Here is a 21,279-nt window from a genome sequence, read left to right as displayed (position 1 = left end):
GTCCCAGTTGTGAGTTGTGGGTTTGATTTCATGATCTGTGTAATATAGTCGGGTGGTGTCAGGGTCAGACATGGAAACAGGAGTCGCCTGAGCTGCTCAATGTAGAAGAGAAAATCTCTTTTAATATTTCACTGGCACTAATGGTCCATTCCTATCCTTTGATTTTCCTCGTCGCAAGAGGCAAAAATCTTAAATAATTGAAATATTTTTAACTCATCAAAATCTTTTTTTTTTTTGGTTCAGAACCAAGTAAACTATCAAGTGTATAAAAGTATTTGACTAGTAAGAACATGTTGAAGTACTTATTTGCATAATATTTTGTAAACATTCATAAAAGTTTACAGAGTGAGCCTTCATGGAAAACATCCCATCATTCTCCTGTTTTAATGGACTGGTCCTGATTAATACAACTAAGCCTTTTCTGTACAGCGCAGCAAGAAGGAAATCCAGAAGGGAGTGCCAATGCAGGGTGACTGTCAGCAAGGGTGGTTCATTTAGAGGTTGCATGAGAAAGAGATAATGTTCAGTTCTACGGTCTATGCACTATAGCAATAATGAATTAATTGTACCCTAGTTCTACCGCACTCACAAACCTTTTTAGGAGAAACTAGTAATGCCCACAGCTGCAACCACTGACAATTATAACACCAATGATAAAAACACCTAGTGAAACTTAAGTGAAATGTGCTGTATTGTTATTTTGAGAGCAAACTGTCAAGAGTAGCTGATGGTGAGATCACAGCATGGAGTCCCTGCCGATGCAATGTCTTTAGGGTCCTCATTCACTCATTGTGTGTTGCCTTTTTTCCCCTATCCATGTCATCATATAATTTAAAAACGGTCTATCATCATTATAATTCAATCATTTTCTATCATGGCTTCTGCAATGATGTGTATGATCCCATCCAACATAAAGGCATTCTGAACTCTGACATTTTTAATCTGATCATTTAAATAAAGGCTGGACAAGCAGATGTTCAAAGATCTTATGACAAAATTCTTTAAGCTTGACAAATGTCCATCATAACTACATGTATATGTCCATGTCCAAATGTTCATATAGTTCTGAAATCTATTTATCTGCCTGGTAACATTGTTCACCTATCTACCAGGTAGACAGGTGAAAAAAGTTACCAGGCAGAAAATAGGATTTCATAGCTGTAATAGTTGAGGTGGCTTAGCATTTTGTGTGGTAATTAACCAATAATTGACCCATTACAATTTACTGGGTAAATAACAATTGGGGGACTGTAAAAAGAAGGGTTACCAATTATTTTGAATGTACAGAAAAAGTGTTACATCATGCTATTGGAACATGACTTGATGTTTATCATGATATTAGATTTTGGTGATGTTGGACAGTCCTTGGTCCTCATGTACTGTACAAAGTTTGCTTATGTTCAAAACAATTGCGTACACCATCTTTGATGCTCACGGAGCACTTTGATTCTGCTAGGCTATGCAATACAGCATCTACAACTATGTAGCCTTACTAGAGGATATTAAGAAATATAGCTGCAAGCAACAATGAGGGGGCCTAGCAGTTAGGCCGGAGTAACCACAGCAACTCAATGCTGTTAGCTGCACAGTCATGTTGGAACAGGAAGGGACCATCCCCAAACTGTTCCCACAAAGTTGGGAGCATGGAATTGTCCAAAATCTCTTGGTTAATGCTTAAGTATTCAGAGTTCCTTTCACTGGAACTAAGGGGCCAAGCCCAGCTGAGGGATGGTCCCTTCCTGTTCCAACATGACTGTGCACCAGTGCACAAAGCTAAGTCCATAAAGACATGGATGACAGAGTTTGGTGTGGATGAACTTGACTGGCCTGCACAATGTCCTTACCTCAACCCAATAGAACACCTTTGGGGTGAATTAGAGCGGAAACTGAGAGCCAATCTCCTCGCCCAACATCAGTGTGTGACCTCACAAATGCGCTTCTGGAAGAATGGTCAACAATTCCCTTAAACACACTCCTAAACCTTGTAGAAGCCTTCCCAGAAGAATTGAAGCTGTTATAGCTGCAAAGGGTGGACCGACGTCATAATGAACCCTACGGATTAGGAACGGGATGTCACTTAAGTTAATATAGCAGATTTGGAATTCTACCAGGCATAACTAGGTGAATCTAGCTTTAAAGGAATAGTTCGGTATTTTACACTTTAAGCCCGTTTTCTGTATTGCCTAGCATGAAAACGAGTGTTAGACACCGAAATTTCGACGATTGAGCCTGTTTGTGGAATTTGGCAGGTTTTGAATGGACCTCTGTATGGCTTTAACATTGCTCGCTTTGTGCATGGTCTATTCTGTCCTTAAAACACCCCTAAACGTTTTTTAAAATGTGCAGCTCACCGAGTGGTTACTAGTCTTCAACGATCCTCTATAGCAAGTTTCGCAGTGAAATTCAAATTCTGTTGTGTTATATTAGGCACATACGGTTGTGAGGTATCTGAAAAAGTACTTCCAGGATTTCGAAAATCCCTGATAACAGATGACAGAAGCTGTATTTCGCTGCTAAACTTGCCATAGAAGATCGTTGAAGACCAGTAACCACTCGGTGAGCTGCACATTTTTTAAAACAAACGTTTAGGGGTGTTTGAAGGACAGAATAGACCATGCACAAAGCGAGCAATGTTAAAGCCATACGAGCTCCATTCTACAGCTGTCAAATTCCACAAACAGGCTCAATCGCCGAGATTTCGGTGTCAAACACTCGTTTTCATGCTAGGCAATACAGAAAACGGGCTTTAAGCGTAAAAAACCCCAAAATATTCCTTTAAGACAAAACCTGATACGAATAAGGTGATGGAAAACATCTGCTAATGACTGCAAACAACCAGCCTCTGCATCACATGGAGGAATTCCAAGCATGTCTGTACTTGGAGGATATAAACAATTGAAGTCTAGCAGCTGTGATGTCCCCTCTGGGAGAGGCACAAAGGGCACACAAGAAACAAAATAGGACCAAAGGTGAGGAATGTCCGGAATGAGTCACCACTCATGTCATGGCACATCCCTACAACTTCTCACATTCTCTGCACAGAGAACTTTTGCAGTCGTCCTTTGAGTCTTATTATCTCCTCCTCTATCTCTCTATTTTTGGAGAGAGATAAGTAGCAATTGGGAGAGAGTGACTGGGTGGGATCAGGAAATGACCCGGGTCCCCACAGGTACATGGACCAAAATGTGGGCGCTGTAGCCAGTTGCGCAAGAGCACTCCCAAGCATTGATTCTTATAAATAAAAGCTACAGCATGGTAGTTAGAAGCTTATCCTCTGTTGTTATAAATATCAGCTAACTCTTAAAGGAATAGTTTGGAATTTTGGACATAGGACCTCATTTCCAACTTCACCGAGGTGATATAGGTCGGTGGAGACCGTTTTTATCGTGTTTAACCCCTTCCTTCAGTTGCAGCATTCCCCTTTGCTAACGCTGGTTCTGAGCTAACACATTTCAACGGTAACATCAGTCTGACATCAACAACAGTCTTATCACTCCACAGCACACCCGAGACAAGTCAATTAAAAGGTCAGACTATCCATATCGAGTTTCTCAATATCAATCCGCCACTGCCATACAGGGAACAAAGTAGGCTAATGCAATGCGATGCAAGGTTAGTTTTATTTCTAACATTGTTCCATCAACACAGGCATGTGCATCGATAGTCTGACGTTATAATTTATTTGTTTCGGGTGTTCTGTGGAGTGTTTTCAGTGGCAGGCTGGATGTTACCGTTGACTTGCGTTATCTCGGCACCAGGTTAGCACGAGATGAACGCTGCAACTCAAGGAAGGGCAGAAATTCACTGAAAATGGTCTTCACCGACCTAGATCACCCCGACTAAGTTGGAAATGAGGTCCTATGTCCAAAATTCCGAACTATTCCTTTAATGTATAATACTTCCTAATGCATAAACTTTTTTGTTTATGCATTTTATGTTCAATTACTACCTGTGGAATTATGTAAATTACAGATTGCAGACTATACTATGCAGAATTTATTATGCGGAGATTAAGGCTGTGTCCGAAATCGAAAAAAAAAGCTGCCTCTAACAGGACAGTAGCTACGTTTACATGCACCATTTCAAATCCGATTCAGGCCCAATCGGGTTGAAAATACGCTGATCGGATCATTCTCGGCTACTCTTCCCTGTTGCGTAATCTTTCTCCTATCAAATAAGCCACCACGGTGTAGGCAGAGAGGGTTAAAAGCGGATAGTAATGAAAGATCTTTGGTGAAGGTGTAAACATAAGCACTGGGCGTGAGGTTGAACCATATGTTTCTTTTAGGTCTATGGTTTAAACAGTGACGGATAACATGGCATCGGAAGAATATTAGTTTCGTGACACTTTCAAAACAACAACAAAATCTGACAGCATCTTTGAAGTTTAGGAATTATAGGCTGCAGGCAGCAGTTGGATACGCTAACTGGCAGCTGCGTAGGAAAGCAATGACCGAAATGCAGTGATAAAGTCTCGTTTTCTGAAAGCAAGGTAGGCTATGTTTCGGAGGCTAAACGGCTATTGAAGCTACAACTACAGTGGAGATAGAGATATTTTGCGATGTCTGAAAGAACAGTGTGGAGCTGGTATATGAACCAGTGTATTGATTGAATGCATTTCCGTACACGTTTGAATTTGTGTTGCTGGGACTTGTTAAACAACATCTGAGGCGCAAAACAACTAGCGATAGTTGCAACAGTCAGACGTTTTGGTGGTTTGCTACCCCGTCAGATTACAGGATAATCAGCTATATTTTTGCCATTGGAATTAGCCTAGGCTACTTCTGTATGACCGTGCATGAAGTTAGCGCTTGGTTGCCGACTTGCTGTGCAGTGTGAAAGCGGCCAGTGAGTGTGTTAGGAGGACGCAATTTTAGTTTATATTTTCGTCGTTTTAGTCATTCTAATTATAAGGAAAAGAAACGAAACTATTCTGATGTTGCTTTTGAACAGAAGAAAGCAGAGGCAGAGGGTTGTAAGTAGGGAATATCTCACGCCTCAAACGCCAGGCTGCTCTCACGTCCATCTCGGCGAGCAAAACTGCAAGCAGGCTACTATGCGCGTGAAGCTACTGTTATGTGAACTCGCGCATCCAAAATACTCCTCGCCATGGAAACTTTGCGATCGGATCCGCCGATCCGATTGACTGATCCGATTGGTCATTCCGATGGTTGCATGTAAACGTAGCTAGTGAGGCATCGAGGCATGTCCGAATCAAATATTTCTATGAAATGCTGCCTTCTAAGATACATTTGTTTGACAGAATTTTGAAGGCAGTGTATATACAGTGGGCAGCACATGTATACATAGATTTCTCGAAAACATGCGCGCGCGCACACAAGGGGCAGAAAGCACCATGAACAACATTAAAGAGTCACTTCACCCCATAACTCCACCCACTTCACATTTCTGAAAACGGCTTTGAAAATGGGCGAGACGTTCTGAAATTTGGAGAGACAGTGCAGCACTGCTGCAACCAATCAACCATGGTGATTTCGTGTCAATCTGGGAATGAATGCTGCAGACATGGTTTATCACAGGTAGGCTAATCAGGGCAGCAGGTGTTGGGGCGTTTCAGTCCTAATTTGTAACGACCCGGTGACGTAGTGTCGGACTAGAAGTGCAGGACAACGTCAGCATTCCAATAGTATTTTGGACCAACATGCCATGGCATGTTTTCAAACGGTAGTATGCGCGAGAGAGCAATATCTCCAATGCAAAGTCAGACGAAATGTTACTTTTGTCGAGAAACACGATTTTTGTCAATATTAACCCTGGTAATAGTACAGTTCACCACTTATGAGTATTTTCAATCAATCAACAGCTCAAAAAACCTATTTTAGGGTGCAGTGACCCTTTAAGCAGCTGCTCTCCGTGAAAAGATTCAAATGAATTTTAGTGCCGAAAACAGCACTATTCGAAATGACGATGGTTAGAGAATGTTCAGGAATGTAAAGTAATGCATATATTTGCCAGAAACCACCAAAACCGCCAAAAAGACGATGTTTTATAAATAATGAAAACGAACGACAAACTCTGAAATAAGCTCATAAATGAGATGTTATCATCATTTAGACAACAGTGGCATACAAAAAAATGCCGATTATAGCTTACAGCAGCTGGTTATTAGGTTAACTTTATAACGTTAAGACAGGCCCATTCGGCGTCTTCTGCCCCATGGGTGCGCGCGCATCTAGTTTTGTTAGTAAACAGGAAATCTGTCTATTTGATACCATGCTAAAACAGGAATATAAGATCATCTTGTCAATTGATCTTAATGCCTTAATTACAAAAAATAGTAAAATCGAACTGCCAAGGACACCAATTTTCTTTGTGATTGAAGAATGTATCGTAAATAAATAATAAATAAATATTAAGAATAAATATCTTAAATGCCACATCATCACATACCCTTCACCATAGCTAGAGATTGGCATGGTGCTTTTTCCAGTAGGCCTATTAGCCTGTTTTATTTGCATTGAGCTCAAATTCAGTATTGCTATCTTGCTAGCCTGTCCAAAACAAAGTTCGTAGCTGGTACATTGATGCCTTCTATGGCAAGTGACTCAATAGAGAGCTAAGGCATTTAAGGTTGTGTACTTTTTCAATAGCAAATCACACAGCATATTCCGATGTGAAAATGTGTACCTGGTATAGGTTTGGGAGATGTCCCCATAACTATCGGACGATGATATATTCTGTACAGAAATACCTTTAGAATTTCCTACATACAATTAGGCTACATAGCCTATATTACACAGCATATTATGGCCTGATGAAAGTGGACAGCTAAGAGACCTAAGCCTACCAAAAGGTGTGCAAAATCTGCTCCAGATGGACAGACAACCAGCATTTTACCTTGTTTTGTGATGTTAACACAGAAGGTATGCAACTTAGGTCAGTCCAAAAAAAAACGGTGAAGTGTTCCTTTAATTCAGCTGTCTGCTTGAAGCCTCAAAATATTGCACACAAAATAGCATAGTTTGCTAGTTTATCACAGTCTACTAGTTGGACTGTTCAGTTTCCCCATATGTGTTTAAGTTTCAAGGTAGGCTAATACTTTTTCTCATTGGGACAGGCCCTGGAGTTGGAAACTTGGAAACAAAATTGGTATTGAGATGATCAGTGAATGCAAGAGTTTTAATAAAATGTGCATGTCGAGGGGCGGGTGTCCATAGAGCGCACATGAGAGAAAGAGAGAAAGAGAGAGAGAGAGAGAAAGCGGGCCAGAGAGGTGTTTACTACTATAATGTTTGGTAAAGTTGCACCCATAGTCTACAATAGCCCCTTTCAGACCGTCGGGCCAAAGCCGAGCTAGCCAGGCCGTGCCAAGGCTAATTGCTTTCACACCTCTTGGCGGGTGCTAACTGCGGGCCAAATCGGGGCTACTAGCCCCTGATTTCTGGCCCAACAAAATCGTTGGGCCAGTCGGGACTACAGTCGGGCCAGAGGCGGCGTCAAGGTGAAGGCGGAGTCAACCTGTTGCTGTGTGTGGAGTCCACAAACATTGCACATGGAATTTAGACATAACGTTACATCCACATAGATATTTGCCTGTCAGTAGGCTTACTCCGTCCAGAGATCACCATGTAGCACAGTAAAAAGTGAACTAATATAACTAACTAACATAGCGTCCCACTAATTTAGGCTATTCCTGCCAGTGTGTTTTCTGCTATTGATACGACCAAAGATCCTTAAATAGTAGCCTAGATTAGCCCAGCTTGACGTTACATTATAAACTTTGTTTTTCATGCTAGCGCGAACTTCTCCTTTTAGTACACCAGAAGAATACATAAACGCCTGGACATGGTAGTGATTTTCACCGCTTAAAATTCATTTATTTTCATTTTGAAAGAAACATGGTGAGGCAATAGAAAATGCCAGAGCCTCTGGAAAATGCCATTGCAGGTTGTTTGTTTAGAATAGGAAATCGCGTTGCCGGGACAACCTGACATTTTCACTCACGCACTCCAGCCCCTTTCGTTCGGAAATTCTAAAATAACTCTGTTTGTTAATGCTTCAAAATAACATTTAATAAATGAACCTTACATTTTCCAGTAGCCATAGAGTTGTGGATTTTAACAAAGTCCCTTTCTTGGCAGGAGCGTCTACTACTGGCTTCAAAATATTTTCTTTAGCCTACTCTGCTTGGTGCTAGGCTGTGAACTCGTGGCATCGTCGTGAAACTAAAATTCCACTGGAGCTCCATGCGGATTTTACTGTCTATGGATTGTACACACAGCCTTACAAATGTTTACTGCTCTTCGAGTCAGGTAAAATGTAATTTATGTTACATAACTCATTTAGATACACGTCTGTGCCATGCGTTTCTTTAGGAATCCACCGTCTTGCTTTGTATAGAAATGAATATTAGCCTTAGTGACATACAAACGGACAATAAATGGTGACTGACTTCTAACACAGCATAGGAAAGCCTACGCGACTTTCTGCTTATCCTGCTTGAAAAGGTGTGGTAATGGTGACGTTTTCACAAGCGAGGGCGTGTCGAGGTGTAATGCGGAGAGGCTAATGGCCTGACAGTCTGAACGCAAAGGTGAGGCTTGTGGACCCGGGCTATTAGCCCGAAGTTAGCCTGGCCCAAGCTGGCCCGATGGTCTGAAGCCGGCTAATGAAAACTTGTGAAAGAAAGGTATGCTTTCACCCGAGCAGTGTCAGATGCACCAGTGCGATCTAGAATTTATTTCAGGCGCACTCTTAAAAATTGGTTGCACTCTGGAGCCCTGGGTGTCAACACTTTCAACCATATGTTCCAAAGCCACTTTTACCCCTTTGTAGCTCAGCAGCTCAATACAAGTGGAGTCGTTCATGATTGATCCAGAATTGCGCAGAGTACGCAGAATGCATACAGGTTGGCAGATCTGCAATAGACTTGCCAAGAGGTAATAACATAGACATTGCTTAATTTGCAACTTCGCTTATCCCTAACAGTGCAACTGCCAAGGAGATTATCAGGTGCATCAGTGTTTTCATGGCAAAACATACGAGGCTAAAGGCTTCTAGCTGTTGGCCATTTGCTACCAATCACTCCCGTACTTCAGACAGGTGGTGAATCCAGAGCTTTGCCGGAAAATCAAATGGTGGTTCAGGCTCTCAGAGAGACGGGTAGCACATCTATCTCAACTGGTCTTACAAGACTACTAAAAAATATATAATTCTTTTTTTTTTTTTTTTTTTTTTTTTAAGACAACACACAATTTTAGTTGTTCATGAAAAGGACTTGTTGCTCTGCACAGTTTATAGAAATACCTGTATTCTATGCTGCATGGAAGAGTTGGGTCCTTGAGATCTGCTTGAGGCTCCATTTTGTGCCACTCCCTCCTCACTGCTGAAGCACTTATGTTGCTGATTGCGCAATACCTCCCCATAATCCACTGCATCAAAGTTGGTCCTCCATAGCATCACCTGTGAAACAAAAATCCATTGTAATTCCATCCTTCACACAACAATCTATAATACATACACACTGCAGGTACTCCTTCAGGCCGTTAAGATGGAACACAGATTATGGAAGGGCATTTGGCGGACGCAGACCAAGGACAGAGATGCTTTTTATCTCGCAAAAGTGAAACAAAATTCAGCAGCTGTTTTTCTTTGACCCATACCACACCTTTACCACAATGAAAATCAGACCAGTATCGTTTGCATTTTGGAAACCAACAAACCACACAAAAGGGTGGACCTTCAGGGCCTGCTAGGCATTCTCTGCAGGTCTAACTATTTTCAAACTGATGAAAATTATGTTTCTCATTTAAAAATGATGTTTCTCATTTATTAGAATAGAATAGAATAGAATATATACTTTTTTGATCCCGTGAGGGAAATTCAGTTCTCTGCATTTAACCCAATTTAACCGAATTAGTGAACACACAGCACACAGTGAACACACAGTGAGGTGAATCACACAACCCAGAGCAGTGAGCTGCCTGCCCAACCAGCGGCGCTCGGGGAGCAGTGAGGGGTTAGGTGCTTTGCTCAAGGGCACTTCAGCCGTGGTGGACTGGTCGGGGATCGAACCGGCAACCCTCCGGTCACAAGCCCGATGCGCTAACCAGTACACCACGGCTGCCCCAATTATTTATTATTTGTACGAAAAAAGGATTCATCCACCCCTGTGTTATACGCATCCTGCTTATGAACTCTATGCTGCAATGAAGCATGAACTTTATTTGTTTTAGAGCTCTGAAACTGATAGGTACTTTGAATTAGAGAAACCGGCAGTTATATTTGTTCTTACCGCTTTCACACCTTTAATGGCACGGGAAAAAAAAAAAAAAAGTGGTGTACTTCTAACTTAGCCACAAAAGGTTGATACCACATGCACAGAAATCATGACCTAGAATAGAACAACTTTTTAATATAACAAACAAATGGTTTGGTTTGTTCTGACAAGCCGAGTGTTGGGTGAAGTACAGTGGCTGGGATGAGTGGTGGGGCTCTTGTCATCGAAAATACTGGCTTTGCTGTCCATACAAAAAAAGATCGGTTAAGGCCTCCTAAAACGCTGGGGTCATGTGGATTCAAGGCCTAACCAATAAAAAAACTTTACCGGTTTCAAAAAAGTGTCGTGTGGACGGGGCTTGAGTGATTTTAGTTTGAAAACACCATAGTTCATTAACGTTTCCATCCGTCGGCAGATTACCTGCCCAATCAACGACGAGAGCAGATGATGCTATAGTTTCAAAATCAATAGTGGTAAAGTGGTAATCAATTGTAGCAACACTTACAAACATCAAAAATAGCAGTTGGAAATGTGTACATTTATTTACAGCAGAGGTAGGCCCACATACATTGTTTCCTGACTGCTAATGCTGTTTATTGTCAGTTTGTAAAGTCTAGGCAAAGTAGGAAGTAACGTTAGGAATCTCCAACCGATCACAATCACACTGATTAAAGTTAAGGTTATGTCTACACCTGTCACCATGCTATTGTTGGAAAGGTTTCACAATTGTCCAGATGTCTAGACTCTATTCACTTTGGGCGGAATTCTCCCCTTCGCACGCAAATAGCGCGTAAGGTTTTTTTTACGCGTTTTAGTTGTGCACATCTGTTTTACGCGTAATGTACCTGTTTAAAATGTCCGCTTGAATGTGGGGAATAGACCAATCAGATCGCGGCACTACTTCACGTAGCTAGGACACAGGAGTTAGTCAGAGTCACTAGTCAGAGTTTACCGTGAGTAAAGTTGGGAATATAGAATAGCATCTTATCATTATTTATCGTTCTGAGGTTGTATGTGTACGTGCAATAACTGAAGTAAGTACCAATTTATAGCAAGCTTACATTTATGATCGGTATGAACACTGTGATGTTAATATTCAATGCTAAATGTTAGTTTCTCTGAAACAATGTTTCCGTGGTTGTGATGCATATAACGCTGATAGCTTATATGATGCTATTTGTATAATATATAACATGCATTTAAGAATATGTGGGTCCATAGCGTAACCGGGTGACGTGTGGGCATGTGGTGTGTGCGTGTGGGCATGTGGTTTGTGCGTGTGCAGCTTATTCCTGTGTGTAAGTACTGCATACCGTGTGTTTAGTTTATTCATGGTTATTTCTGTATTGTGTAGCAGAACGACACAAATAAGTAACTTGCACAACTTCAATAAAGAAGTTATTATATAAGATAATATTACAGTTGGTGGTGCTCATCCCTATCTGACATCATACTCCAGTTCTGACCGACTGGATGTAGGGTTTCTCTACATCCGGACCTTATACATAACTACAGTCCTTAATTACAAACCCTCCCAAACAGTAGCCTCATGTGACACTGTAATGCGGAAAACATGAAGCCGTATCTGCTTATTAAGCATCACATTTGATACTGTAATGTCAATTTGTAACGTTCTGTGTTGCCTATGTATTTAGAACTAGGCCTACTGCCGACAAGAGCAATATGCTGCTTCACCTTGTAGTGGCGCTTGACCTTAATACAGCCCTCCGGAGTGCGTAGCTGGAAGAGCACTTAAGCAATGGCAGAATGCGCGCAAGCGTTGAATATATAAGAAACGCCCAGATTTTGGGGTTGTAGTTGCTTGTAGTTACGCGTTTTGTTGGACTTACACACCCTTACGCGCATGGGAGAATTCCGGCATAGTGAATGAGTTTGGTTTATTTTACAATACAAAAATTGCAAAAATTGCTACAGAAACTAAAAAACATCAAGTGAGTCACCTGTTCATCAGAGCCTCCAGAAGCAAAGTAGTCACCAGTCTTAGAGAATGCCACACATGTTGCAGGACCCTGCAGAGTAAGACCCACACACAGAGCATTAACAGAACAGACAGCAAAAGGATGGTTCATGAAATCAGGAAAACAAATAGAAATAGATTTTTGTCTTGATTTTGTTGCTGCATTACACAGCAGCGTTGTTGCACCATTGGACATTGATTAGGCCACAAATTCTCAACCTTTTCTGGGCTAAAGGTTGGTTAATGCTTCTGAATGGACTCAACTGATGTTTTGCGTGGCTTTGGCCAATCACTTGAGTATCATAGCATATCTAATCCAAGAACAGGCAGTCTTTCCACCACCATATTCCTTTTCCACCCTCTCTCTCCAACTCTCCCACTCATAGCCACATCAAGCACATTCCTATCTTTGCACACCCCCATCCTCCAAGAATGACACATAGAAAGATTAAGCTAGCCCCCTTTACCTCACCTCATAACAGAGTGGTGCATGCTTTCAGAGGCAGCCCACTCACTAACCCACTCCCACAGACCGTACTGTGTGAATGCCACAGAGCTGCCAGGATGCCGCCTGCACCACTACAGACACGCATCCACATACAGAGAGAGAATGCAGAGACAGCAGAGACTCAAGAGTGTGAGTCAGCATCGGTGGGCGGTTTCCTTGACATCTTTTCCCAAACCCTCTATGGCCGGATAATTTAAACAAAGCAGCAGCAAAGGGACCACTAGACAAAACTATGAAATGCTCAGGGTGTGATGGAGATTTATGAGCCAGCACAGGTATGAACTGTCCCATATGTATTAAAATATGAATGCATATGGGGGGAGTTTCAGAGCTTGGCAAAATGTAAAGGGAGTTGGACTCAAGATTACTTCCATCATTACCAGATATGATGGTGATCATTTACACAGTAAATAACACTTGTGGGAGACACAATACAAAAGTAAAGAACAATGATGAAAAAAAGACATCACCATCTAAGATTGTACAAATAGTACCGATCTCATTCTCATAAGCATGACAAATTCTTTTTTCTTGTTATATTTCTTGCCTGAGTGTGGATGACTATTTGTTGTGTAAAATGTGTTGACACAACAATAATTTAGAAATTGTCTCTCTACATATGCAGTTTATTTGCTAAAAAAAAAAAAAACAGAACCTGAAAGCAAGAATTGCTGAACCTGAAGCAGCAATAATAAATGGCAATAAAGATTATACCACCGCTAGAGACTCCAAAGACAAAAATCATGGAACGGCTACTACCCACGGTAATTTTCCCATTTAAAAACGGTCCCTTCTCAAGTTAGAAAGTGCAATAAGACAACACTCTCATTCTGACGTAATAATCAAGGAACATTGCGAACGTAACATGAGCGCAGTGATATCACGCACTACTACTGCTTGTTGCCTAAGGGGAGTATTTTCAAGTGCTGCGTGATATTCCCCAAATGGTGGAATATCCCTTTAACCTTTTGATCTTAATGAATTACAGGATTGGCGTGTATTCTGGTGAAAATATATCTTTAAGTGCTTAAATGTTAACTCATTATATCAAATGTTGCAAATGGTGTATGTTGAACTGATAACCAAGGAAGTTGTGATGGTATGCTCTTTGTATAGTAGGGATACATGTCCTGGGTGCATTAATGCTACGCATTGACTTTTCATTATTGGTAGTTTTTCCATAGATTGTATTATTGGTGCAAAACTTTGATGTATAAAATCAAATTGTATATGGTGGAGGTTATGTGATACCACAACTGTCTATTTCACCTGTGGGTGACATCTAAAATCAGAGAGTGAACCCGAGGAAGCCAGAAGGCAGACCAGTGTGCGGTAATAATCTCAACTTTTTAAAACATTTAACAGCTTTTTTGGGTTTGAAAACATTACCTGATGGCCATGTAGCGTGTAAAGTAGCCTTCCTTCCACCAAGTCCAGGATCTTCAGCGTAGAATCATTAGAGGCCGTGATAAGGTAGTTCCCAGTAGGATGAAAGGACAAACCATTTACCGCTGCACTGTGCACTGTGGAGGTAAAGCATGAGAACTCTCAGACCATCAAAACAACTAAAATGTTACAGACTTCAAAAACTGAATATGAGTTCTGTTTACTGAAACAAAAGACTGTTAGAAGACCATTCAGTAAGACTCTTACTAGTTGATGTGAAAGTTCAATGGAATCTTGATCAATTTAATTTGGCCTTTTTTGCAACCTTTTCCAAAAGTCCCCTCTTTAATTTCAAAATGAAAGCAGATTTCTACAAAGTAATGTTAATTTAGCCTGACTCTTGCCAGACCCTTGTAGTTCCGCCATGCGTTTCGCTGAGCTCCACACAAGGGTCTGGGCTCGAGGGCAATGCTAACTCCTTCAAGGGAGCAAAAAATAATGAACCAATCAGGGTCGCCGGAGGGGATTTCATAGATATGACGTAGCGCCAAAGTGACTGTCTGATTCAAACAACAATGGCGGCACGCAGCGAGGAGTCTTGTGCTGACATTGATTCTGCTATTTCAACAGTTTTGTCGAATCTATCGAGTATTCATTCTTTAAAAGATGAACAGAGAATGGTTTTGGCATTTATTGGTGGCAAGGATGTTTTCACTCTTCTTCCGACTGACTAAAATGGCCAGACGTCTTGACAGAATTGCACAAGCAAAAACTGCACAAGCAAGTCAAATATTTGTTTGTGTGCACATTAATAACTGTTATGCAGCTTACAATATTAAAAAATAACCCTAATACAACGTTATGGTTAGGCTACGACACTGAAGTACTTGTATAACATGTAGTGCTTAGTGTTGCAAATTCAAGTAAAAGCTAAACGACAAAACGTACAATTCTCAAGTAGTCATTTCTAATCTATGGGCGACTGGTTGCTCCTCTACATCAGATTCTTCCTCTGATTCTGACTCAAACATATATACGGTTCAACACCTAATGTCTCCATATCAACACTCTTCGATGTTTCAGTGAGTGAGTGCTGTTCACCATGTTGTGTCTTAGCTCCACGGCTTTGCTCACTGTAAACCAACCAATCAGCGCACAGCTCTTCTAAATATTCATGAGCATACCACAAAAGGGAGAAACCCTCTTGTTTCATTCTAGGGTTATTTCCCAGGGTTGCATTAGGGCGCATTGAACAGCACATGGGCTATTCTCAGCCCAACCAAAGGACCAGCATGAAATACCCTATATCACCATTCTATCACCCCTTTAAGGATAGACAAACAGACATGTCATTCCCATCAGTCATACAGGATATGCATCATGCAGTTCAGTGTTCTGGGCCAGAACATTCCACAAAAATATAAGAAAAGCTTTCACAGCACAGCATTGGCAGGTATCACCAAGAGACACATTAGCAAACTTTTATCAATGACAAGTGAGTTAGTTAGCTTGCCAGTTCTTGACCAAAACACATACAGCATAAAGGCAACTGACACTTGAACCCGTGAACTCATGCAGACACTAAATCCTGCTGAACGTATTTTAGCTAAATAGGCATCAAAAACTGCATCAGAATGATTTCATTACATGCACTACAGTTTTTTAAACAATATCATTCTGTGTTCTTTCCTGACCAGGGTCACCTTTGGAATCTAGCCGAAGTGCTGTGGTGGATTAGCAGGGGTAATATATTTCTACCATTCAAACACTCCCTCCAACATCATTTGAATGGGTCTCTAAGTGCTCAGAGAAAAATATCCAGAATAACTAATCCCAGCAAGCTAGCAAGATTTCAACTAGGGCAAGCTTTCTCAAACCATCTCCCCAAAGTAAACTATATGAGAGGTACTAGGCAGCCCCCTTGAGGACAAAACTTGCTACTACGGCCAGAAAATCAACAAAAGTACACATTGAAGTGTGTGATCTCTCCATACATTCACTTGTTTTAGATCACACACCTCCTTTTTAGTCTTATCTATGCCACCCAATGCCTTTTGAGGATAAAAGGTTTTCTGTTGATGGGGCCATTGAAACTCTTAACAGACACTCTGAAACTTGTTTTCAGTCCAAAACTTTTGCATTTTCACCAAAGTAGGCCTACACTGCAAATAAATACAATCCCAATCAGAAAATCTTTCTATAAGAAGATCTTTTTTTAACAGGGCAAACTGGCAATCAGAAAATCTATTGGGGGTTGTTTTTAGTATGATGAGTGTTACCTAGCGCTCTCCCAAAAGAATTCTGACTTTCTGTAAGAAGACCTTTTATAACAGGGCAAACTGGCAGCCAGTGCTTGCTTTAGGACTACTTTGCTTGTTTTCAGGATGAGACGTCTTGAAAAAAAGTCAAACTCTTCTTAAATTAAGCCAAATGATTTTACAAGAAAGCGCTAAACAAGTTTCTTTATACTTAAAAACAACACAAACTTTTGATCTTGATACGGTTCATAACAATTGGCTAGATTTTATTAGATAAGTTTTTGCCGTGTGCTGTTTTCATTGTTTCCGTGGGGACGGGGCCCGAGGCCAATTCCATCAGTAACCCCTAACTTAAAAATGTACCTTTATGGGTGGGAAAGCATCATGGAACAATGGAACAATTAAATTGATTCTCTAGGTCATACAGGTGACAACTCTGTAGGTTTTCTATAATAGATACAACTGCACCACCTGTTGGTCCACCACCTGGTGGAACATCTCTCTCGTCACAAATGGGCTACGGCTTAATTAAAACAACTAAAAGTATACAACATCATTGTGCAATGAATAAAGTGCCTTTCAGAATTACCGCCACAATTATCTAATATGAAAAATGTGAAAGACACTGATGAAAATTTCCCCTTATTATATAATGATGAAAGACATTATGATTATATACCCCTTCATTTAGTATTTTGTGTTATTTTGTTTCACTTGTATCACTGTTTTTGGAGGATGCAGTCCCACAGCATCACAGACCATCCCATATTATTCTTCCTCCCAATTTAAGATTTAATATTAACTGGTCAATTATCTAAAGCAATGATGCCAATTATTAAATCAAGTGCATTATTTGTAGGTTTACACTAACAGAATTACAGCTCAATAATCATTATTCTTGAATAAACAAACTGCTAGGCCTACTTGATTAGACATTATTGTCATTAGGCATAAATAAACATATTACCTAAACTCACAAGTAATGAGAGTATAGACAAATGACTCTTACCTTGATAGTGCTGCAGAAGTTTATTGGTTCGAATGTCCCACACTTTCACTGTGTTGTCATTGCTTGCTGCTGCAACGCAGGTGCCACTTGGATGAAAGTCAGCGTAGTTCACAAAGCTGGTTGCAAGGAGAACCAAACAATTAAATCAGTCTTGGCACATTGCAAAACACTGGGATCATTAAAGCTCTGGAGAACAGGGGGGTGAGGGGGTAAAAGACTTACCCTCCATGTTCATAAAAGGAATGTATGCATTCACGACTGTTTTTGTCCCATATCTTTATAGTTTTATCATCACTGGCTGACACAATCAATCGTCCATCTGGTGAAAACCTGAAAAATAAGATGGCATTTGTACTAATAACAAAAGCACATTATGCAGGTTTTTACTATTTCTTGAGGTAATTACTTGTGCATAACTGCTTTTGATAAGATCCTCTAAACCATTTTGGTGGACTCTGGGTCATGTGAAGGACAGGTGACAGGATATTGATCAGTCATTAAAGGCCAACTTTTTGGGAAATTAGCTCATTTCCTCTAGCCCTCTATCTTAGAAAGGAAGTCAGAGGAAACATACCCTTCTCTTCTCTGTGCAGCCTGACACCCGTCAGGTTTATCCTAGCATGATTCAACCATTTAGCCTAGAGCTCACAAAAGTGACAAAATAGACTTTCTTACAACTGCGAAATGTTGTGACTTGTGCATACTTATGTGTAGAAACAACAATGCAAAACTAGAAAAGCACTCCGAGAGCGCAGACCTCCTCCACCCGAAAACATAACCGCTTCCTGGATCCAGACGACAGTAATACGGATCACTCCCGAAAATGTAATCGTTTCTTCCTTGGGTCATTTCAGACCTTCCCTGAAAATTCCATCGAAATCCATCCATAACTTTTTGAGCCATCTTGCGAACAAACAAACAAACAAACAAACAAACAGACAGACAAGCAGACAAACAAACCTCAGTGAAACCATAACCTCCTTGGCGGAGGTAATGACACCACAATTTTTGGAACTATATTCTCTTCTCATACTGGCGAGGTACTGCTACCTAGACACTGTGATTGCAAGTTGCAATTCAACATGTGAAAAGCTTGTAGTAACTTCTGTCAGTGTGACTTGCGAGCAAGCAAATAAAGTGACTATTAATTATGTCTGACTTTATGAGAGTAGAATCCTCAGAGGATGATGTTTTTTTCAGGACAAACCAAAATCCAGAACCAAATCTTTTAGTATACAGAGTATACTACAACAGGTTACAACAGTACACAACGATGCACTTGTGTTCCAACTATGCATCTGCTTAGAAAATGTCTGATTTAAAATTGTTGTTTCTACATGTCATAAATACACAAGTCACATGTAAATAAGAACATTTTGTAGTTGTTAGGATGTCTATTTTGTTGGCTAACAAGTGTGAGGCTGGGTTATCGAACCTTGAGAGACAGCAAATTAGCTAATTTACAAAAAAGTTGTGTTCCTTTAAGCACCCATATTAGTCATGTGGATGAGTAACACATTCACATTATAGCACAAAAATATATCATGAAATAACATAATGAATTTATCTACATATACTCAAAAGGCTCCTCTATGAGTGAGGAAGTTGATAAGCAGACTGAAATGACCACATACTTAGCACAGCGCACCCAGTTTATGTGCTGGCTGAGGGAAAAGAGGAACTTTTGCCGATGGACAGTCCAGACTTTGATTGTTTTGTCATCAGAGGCAGTGACCAAGGACTGGCCATCATTGGAGAAGCTGACACTGCGGACAGTGGCAGTGTGTGCTCTGAACACAGTTGATTCACCTTTTCTGAAAGGTATAGAGTAGCATGCCAAGATTAGTGACAAAAATGGCATTTTATGTACAAAACATGGCTATTCAGGCTGTCATAGTGTGAAACAACTTTTGCCTACAAATTAATATCTCCTTTGCCTTGAGGTGAAAGAAAACATTAGAGTCAGGGTGTGAATGCACAAGCCTAACACTGATCATCATAAATCACAACGCAAATCTGTGTTTTGGAAATACAAACACCCTTCATGTTTTCTACCAGGTTCATTCAATACAAAGCTACTCCTTGATATTTACTTATGATAATTACTATGTTATGAAAACTTGCTATTATTACGGTCACCATCAGTGTTATTGTTATCCATAATCCATTATTCTGAATTAAATGTTCTAGGCCTATGTTGCTTTGCTGAACTGAGTAAACATACACAAACATGAACTACCTGCAGTTTGTCATTAAATCCATGACTTAAACGTAACATAAACATCCTACTCCTAAATGTAACGTTTTACTTAAAATTAGTGATATTGTTTGGTGACAAAGGTCAAATAAATGAACTCACACACTAGGTACCCAGAGACGGACGGTCTTGTCCCTGGATGCAGAGGCCACCAGGTGGCCCGAAGGTGAGAATTGTACTGAGAGCACTGCGTCTTTGTGACCAACGAATCTGTATGCTCTCATCTGAGGCTTCATGTTCCATATCATCAGACACGAATCCAAGGATCCCGTGGCTAAAATGAACATTGAATCACATTATTATTAACGTCTAAATGAAAGTAACGCACATGAACGGTTCAATAACGTAGGCCTACCTATTTGTTTCATGTTGCAGTTGAAATCAACAGATGTAACTGCATCTCGGTGGCCTTTGAAGTGCCTCTCTAGTGAGGGGTCGTCCTGAAATAAACATAAATGTATGGCACTATAACGTTATTAATGCATGTGATATCTAACAAATCCAGCTTGAATAGTGTTAAGTAGCCAATGGCAGTAAATTAGCTAGCAGATATATGTTAGGCTACCTAATGGAACGTTATTCGCTGCTATAACGTTAGCTAATAGCAACTTACCATAGTAGTAATATCAATAGCTAGTATTGCAATCACAATAACTTCATGGTAACGATACAAAGTATGCTTGTTGACTTTAGCACTCTCGCAATGAAGCAGCTCAATATTGCTAATGTTATTCTTTCTGTCAGTGATGACAGGTTAGTCTTACTCGTTTACTTACCATTGCAGACATCACTCAACAACAACAGTGGGGTTGAGAACAGAGAAATACCGAAGTCCGTAAGTTAGACTTTAATTTTCCTGATAAAGCCACTAACAGTTACGGAACCATCTCGTAAAACTGTAGATCTAGACTAATGTTAGAAGTAGAGTGTTCGGTAGTAAAAGCTTTGCAGCCAGTGAGCAAACGTAGAACTAGCTAATGTTGCTGTAGCTTGACAGTTAACGCAAGTAGACTACGTTACTTGCCAAATCTTAAAAGACGTACGATAACGTTATGCATGATATATTCGCTTTAACAACATGTCAGTCTTTCCTTATATCCTCTGTCACAAATCAAATTGGTTCTTCTGTTATACCTGAAATTACTCCTAACTTGGAATCAATATCTGTCTGAAACGTGCTATGCTATATCAGTGCTACATGCTATGCTGTAACCAGGAGGAAGCAGATTCAACAAACAATCCAAGTTCTTTGAGTTTACGCGCCCCATCTGGCGCCCGCGGCCGACACCACGCTCTTAAAGCAAACGTAGCCTAAAATTTAGACGATGGATATGCCAGAGAACCCAGCAATTCTTTTGCTGCTGTCAGTGAGGGGCATGAGACTAGCGTTTCCCATCGATTTAGTTACTGTAGATGGCCGGACACAGTTTTCTGAAAATATCTCAAGAACCCTACAGGATGACTAAATATTTTTGTTTTCATGCCAAGTTTCACAGAATTCTGTTCATTGGGGGCCTGATCAGTTACACACTCACACACACACGCACGCACGCATACATAAACACATCAACACACATATGCATGCACACACACACACACACACACACACACACACACACACACACACACACACACACACACAC

General features: G+C 40.6%; 1 protein-coding gene across 2 annotated transcripts in view; it reads right to left on the bottom strand.

Annotated features, from left to right (window-relative positions):
* The window catches only part of poc1a (POC1 centriolar protein A), a 61,617-nt gene extending 40,781 nt beyond the window's left edge, over window positions 1-20,836 (bottom strand). Inside the window, exons 1-9 of one of the 2 annotated variants that reach the window (XM_062544727.1) lie at window positions 20,413-20,836; window positions 19,992-20,101; window positions 19,739-19,910; window positions 19,014-19,193; window positions 17,602-17,709; window positions 17,380-17,495; window positions 14,116-14,249; window positions 12,202-12,270; window positions 9,268-9,423 (exon numbers count right to left, since the gene is read on the bottom strand). In XM_062544727.1, the coding sequence (XP_062400711.1) occupies window positions 9,268-9,423; window positions 12,202-12,270; window positions 14,116-14,249; window positions 17,380-17,495; window positions 17,602-17,709; window positions 19,014-19,193; window positions 19,739-19,910; window positions 19,992-20,004 (948 nt within the window). In that variant the 5' untranslated portion in view covers window positions 20,005-20,101; window positions 20,413-20,836. The remainder of the gene's footprint in view (window positions 1-9,267; window positions 9,424-12,201; window positions 12,271-14,115; window positions 14,250-17,379; window positions 17,496-17,601; window positions 17,710-19,013; window positions 19,194-19,738; window positions 19,911-19,991; window positions 20,102-20,412) is intronic. The other variant, XM_062544726.1, reaches the window with a different exon arrangement.
* Window positions 20,837-21,279: the final 443 nt, after the last annotated feature.

Source organism: Sardina pilchardus, chromosome 9, assembly GCF_963854185.1.
Source record: "Sardina pilchardus chromosome 9, fSarPil1.1, whole genome shotgun sequence".
Classification (NCBI taxonomy): domain Eukaryota; kingdom Metazoa; phylum Chordata; class Actinopteri; order Clupeiformes; family Clupeidae; genus Sardina; species Sardina pilchardus.
This window is presented reverse-complemented; position numbering and strand designations above follow the sequence as displayed.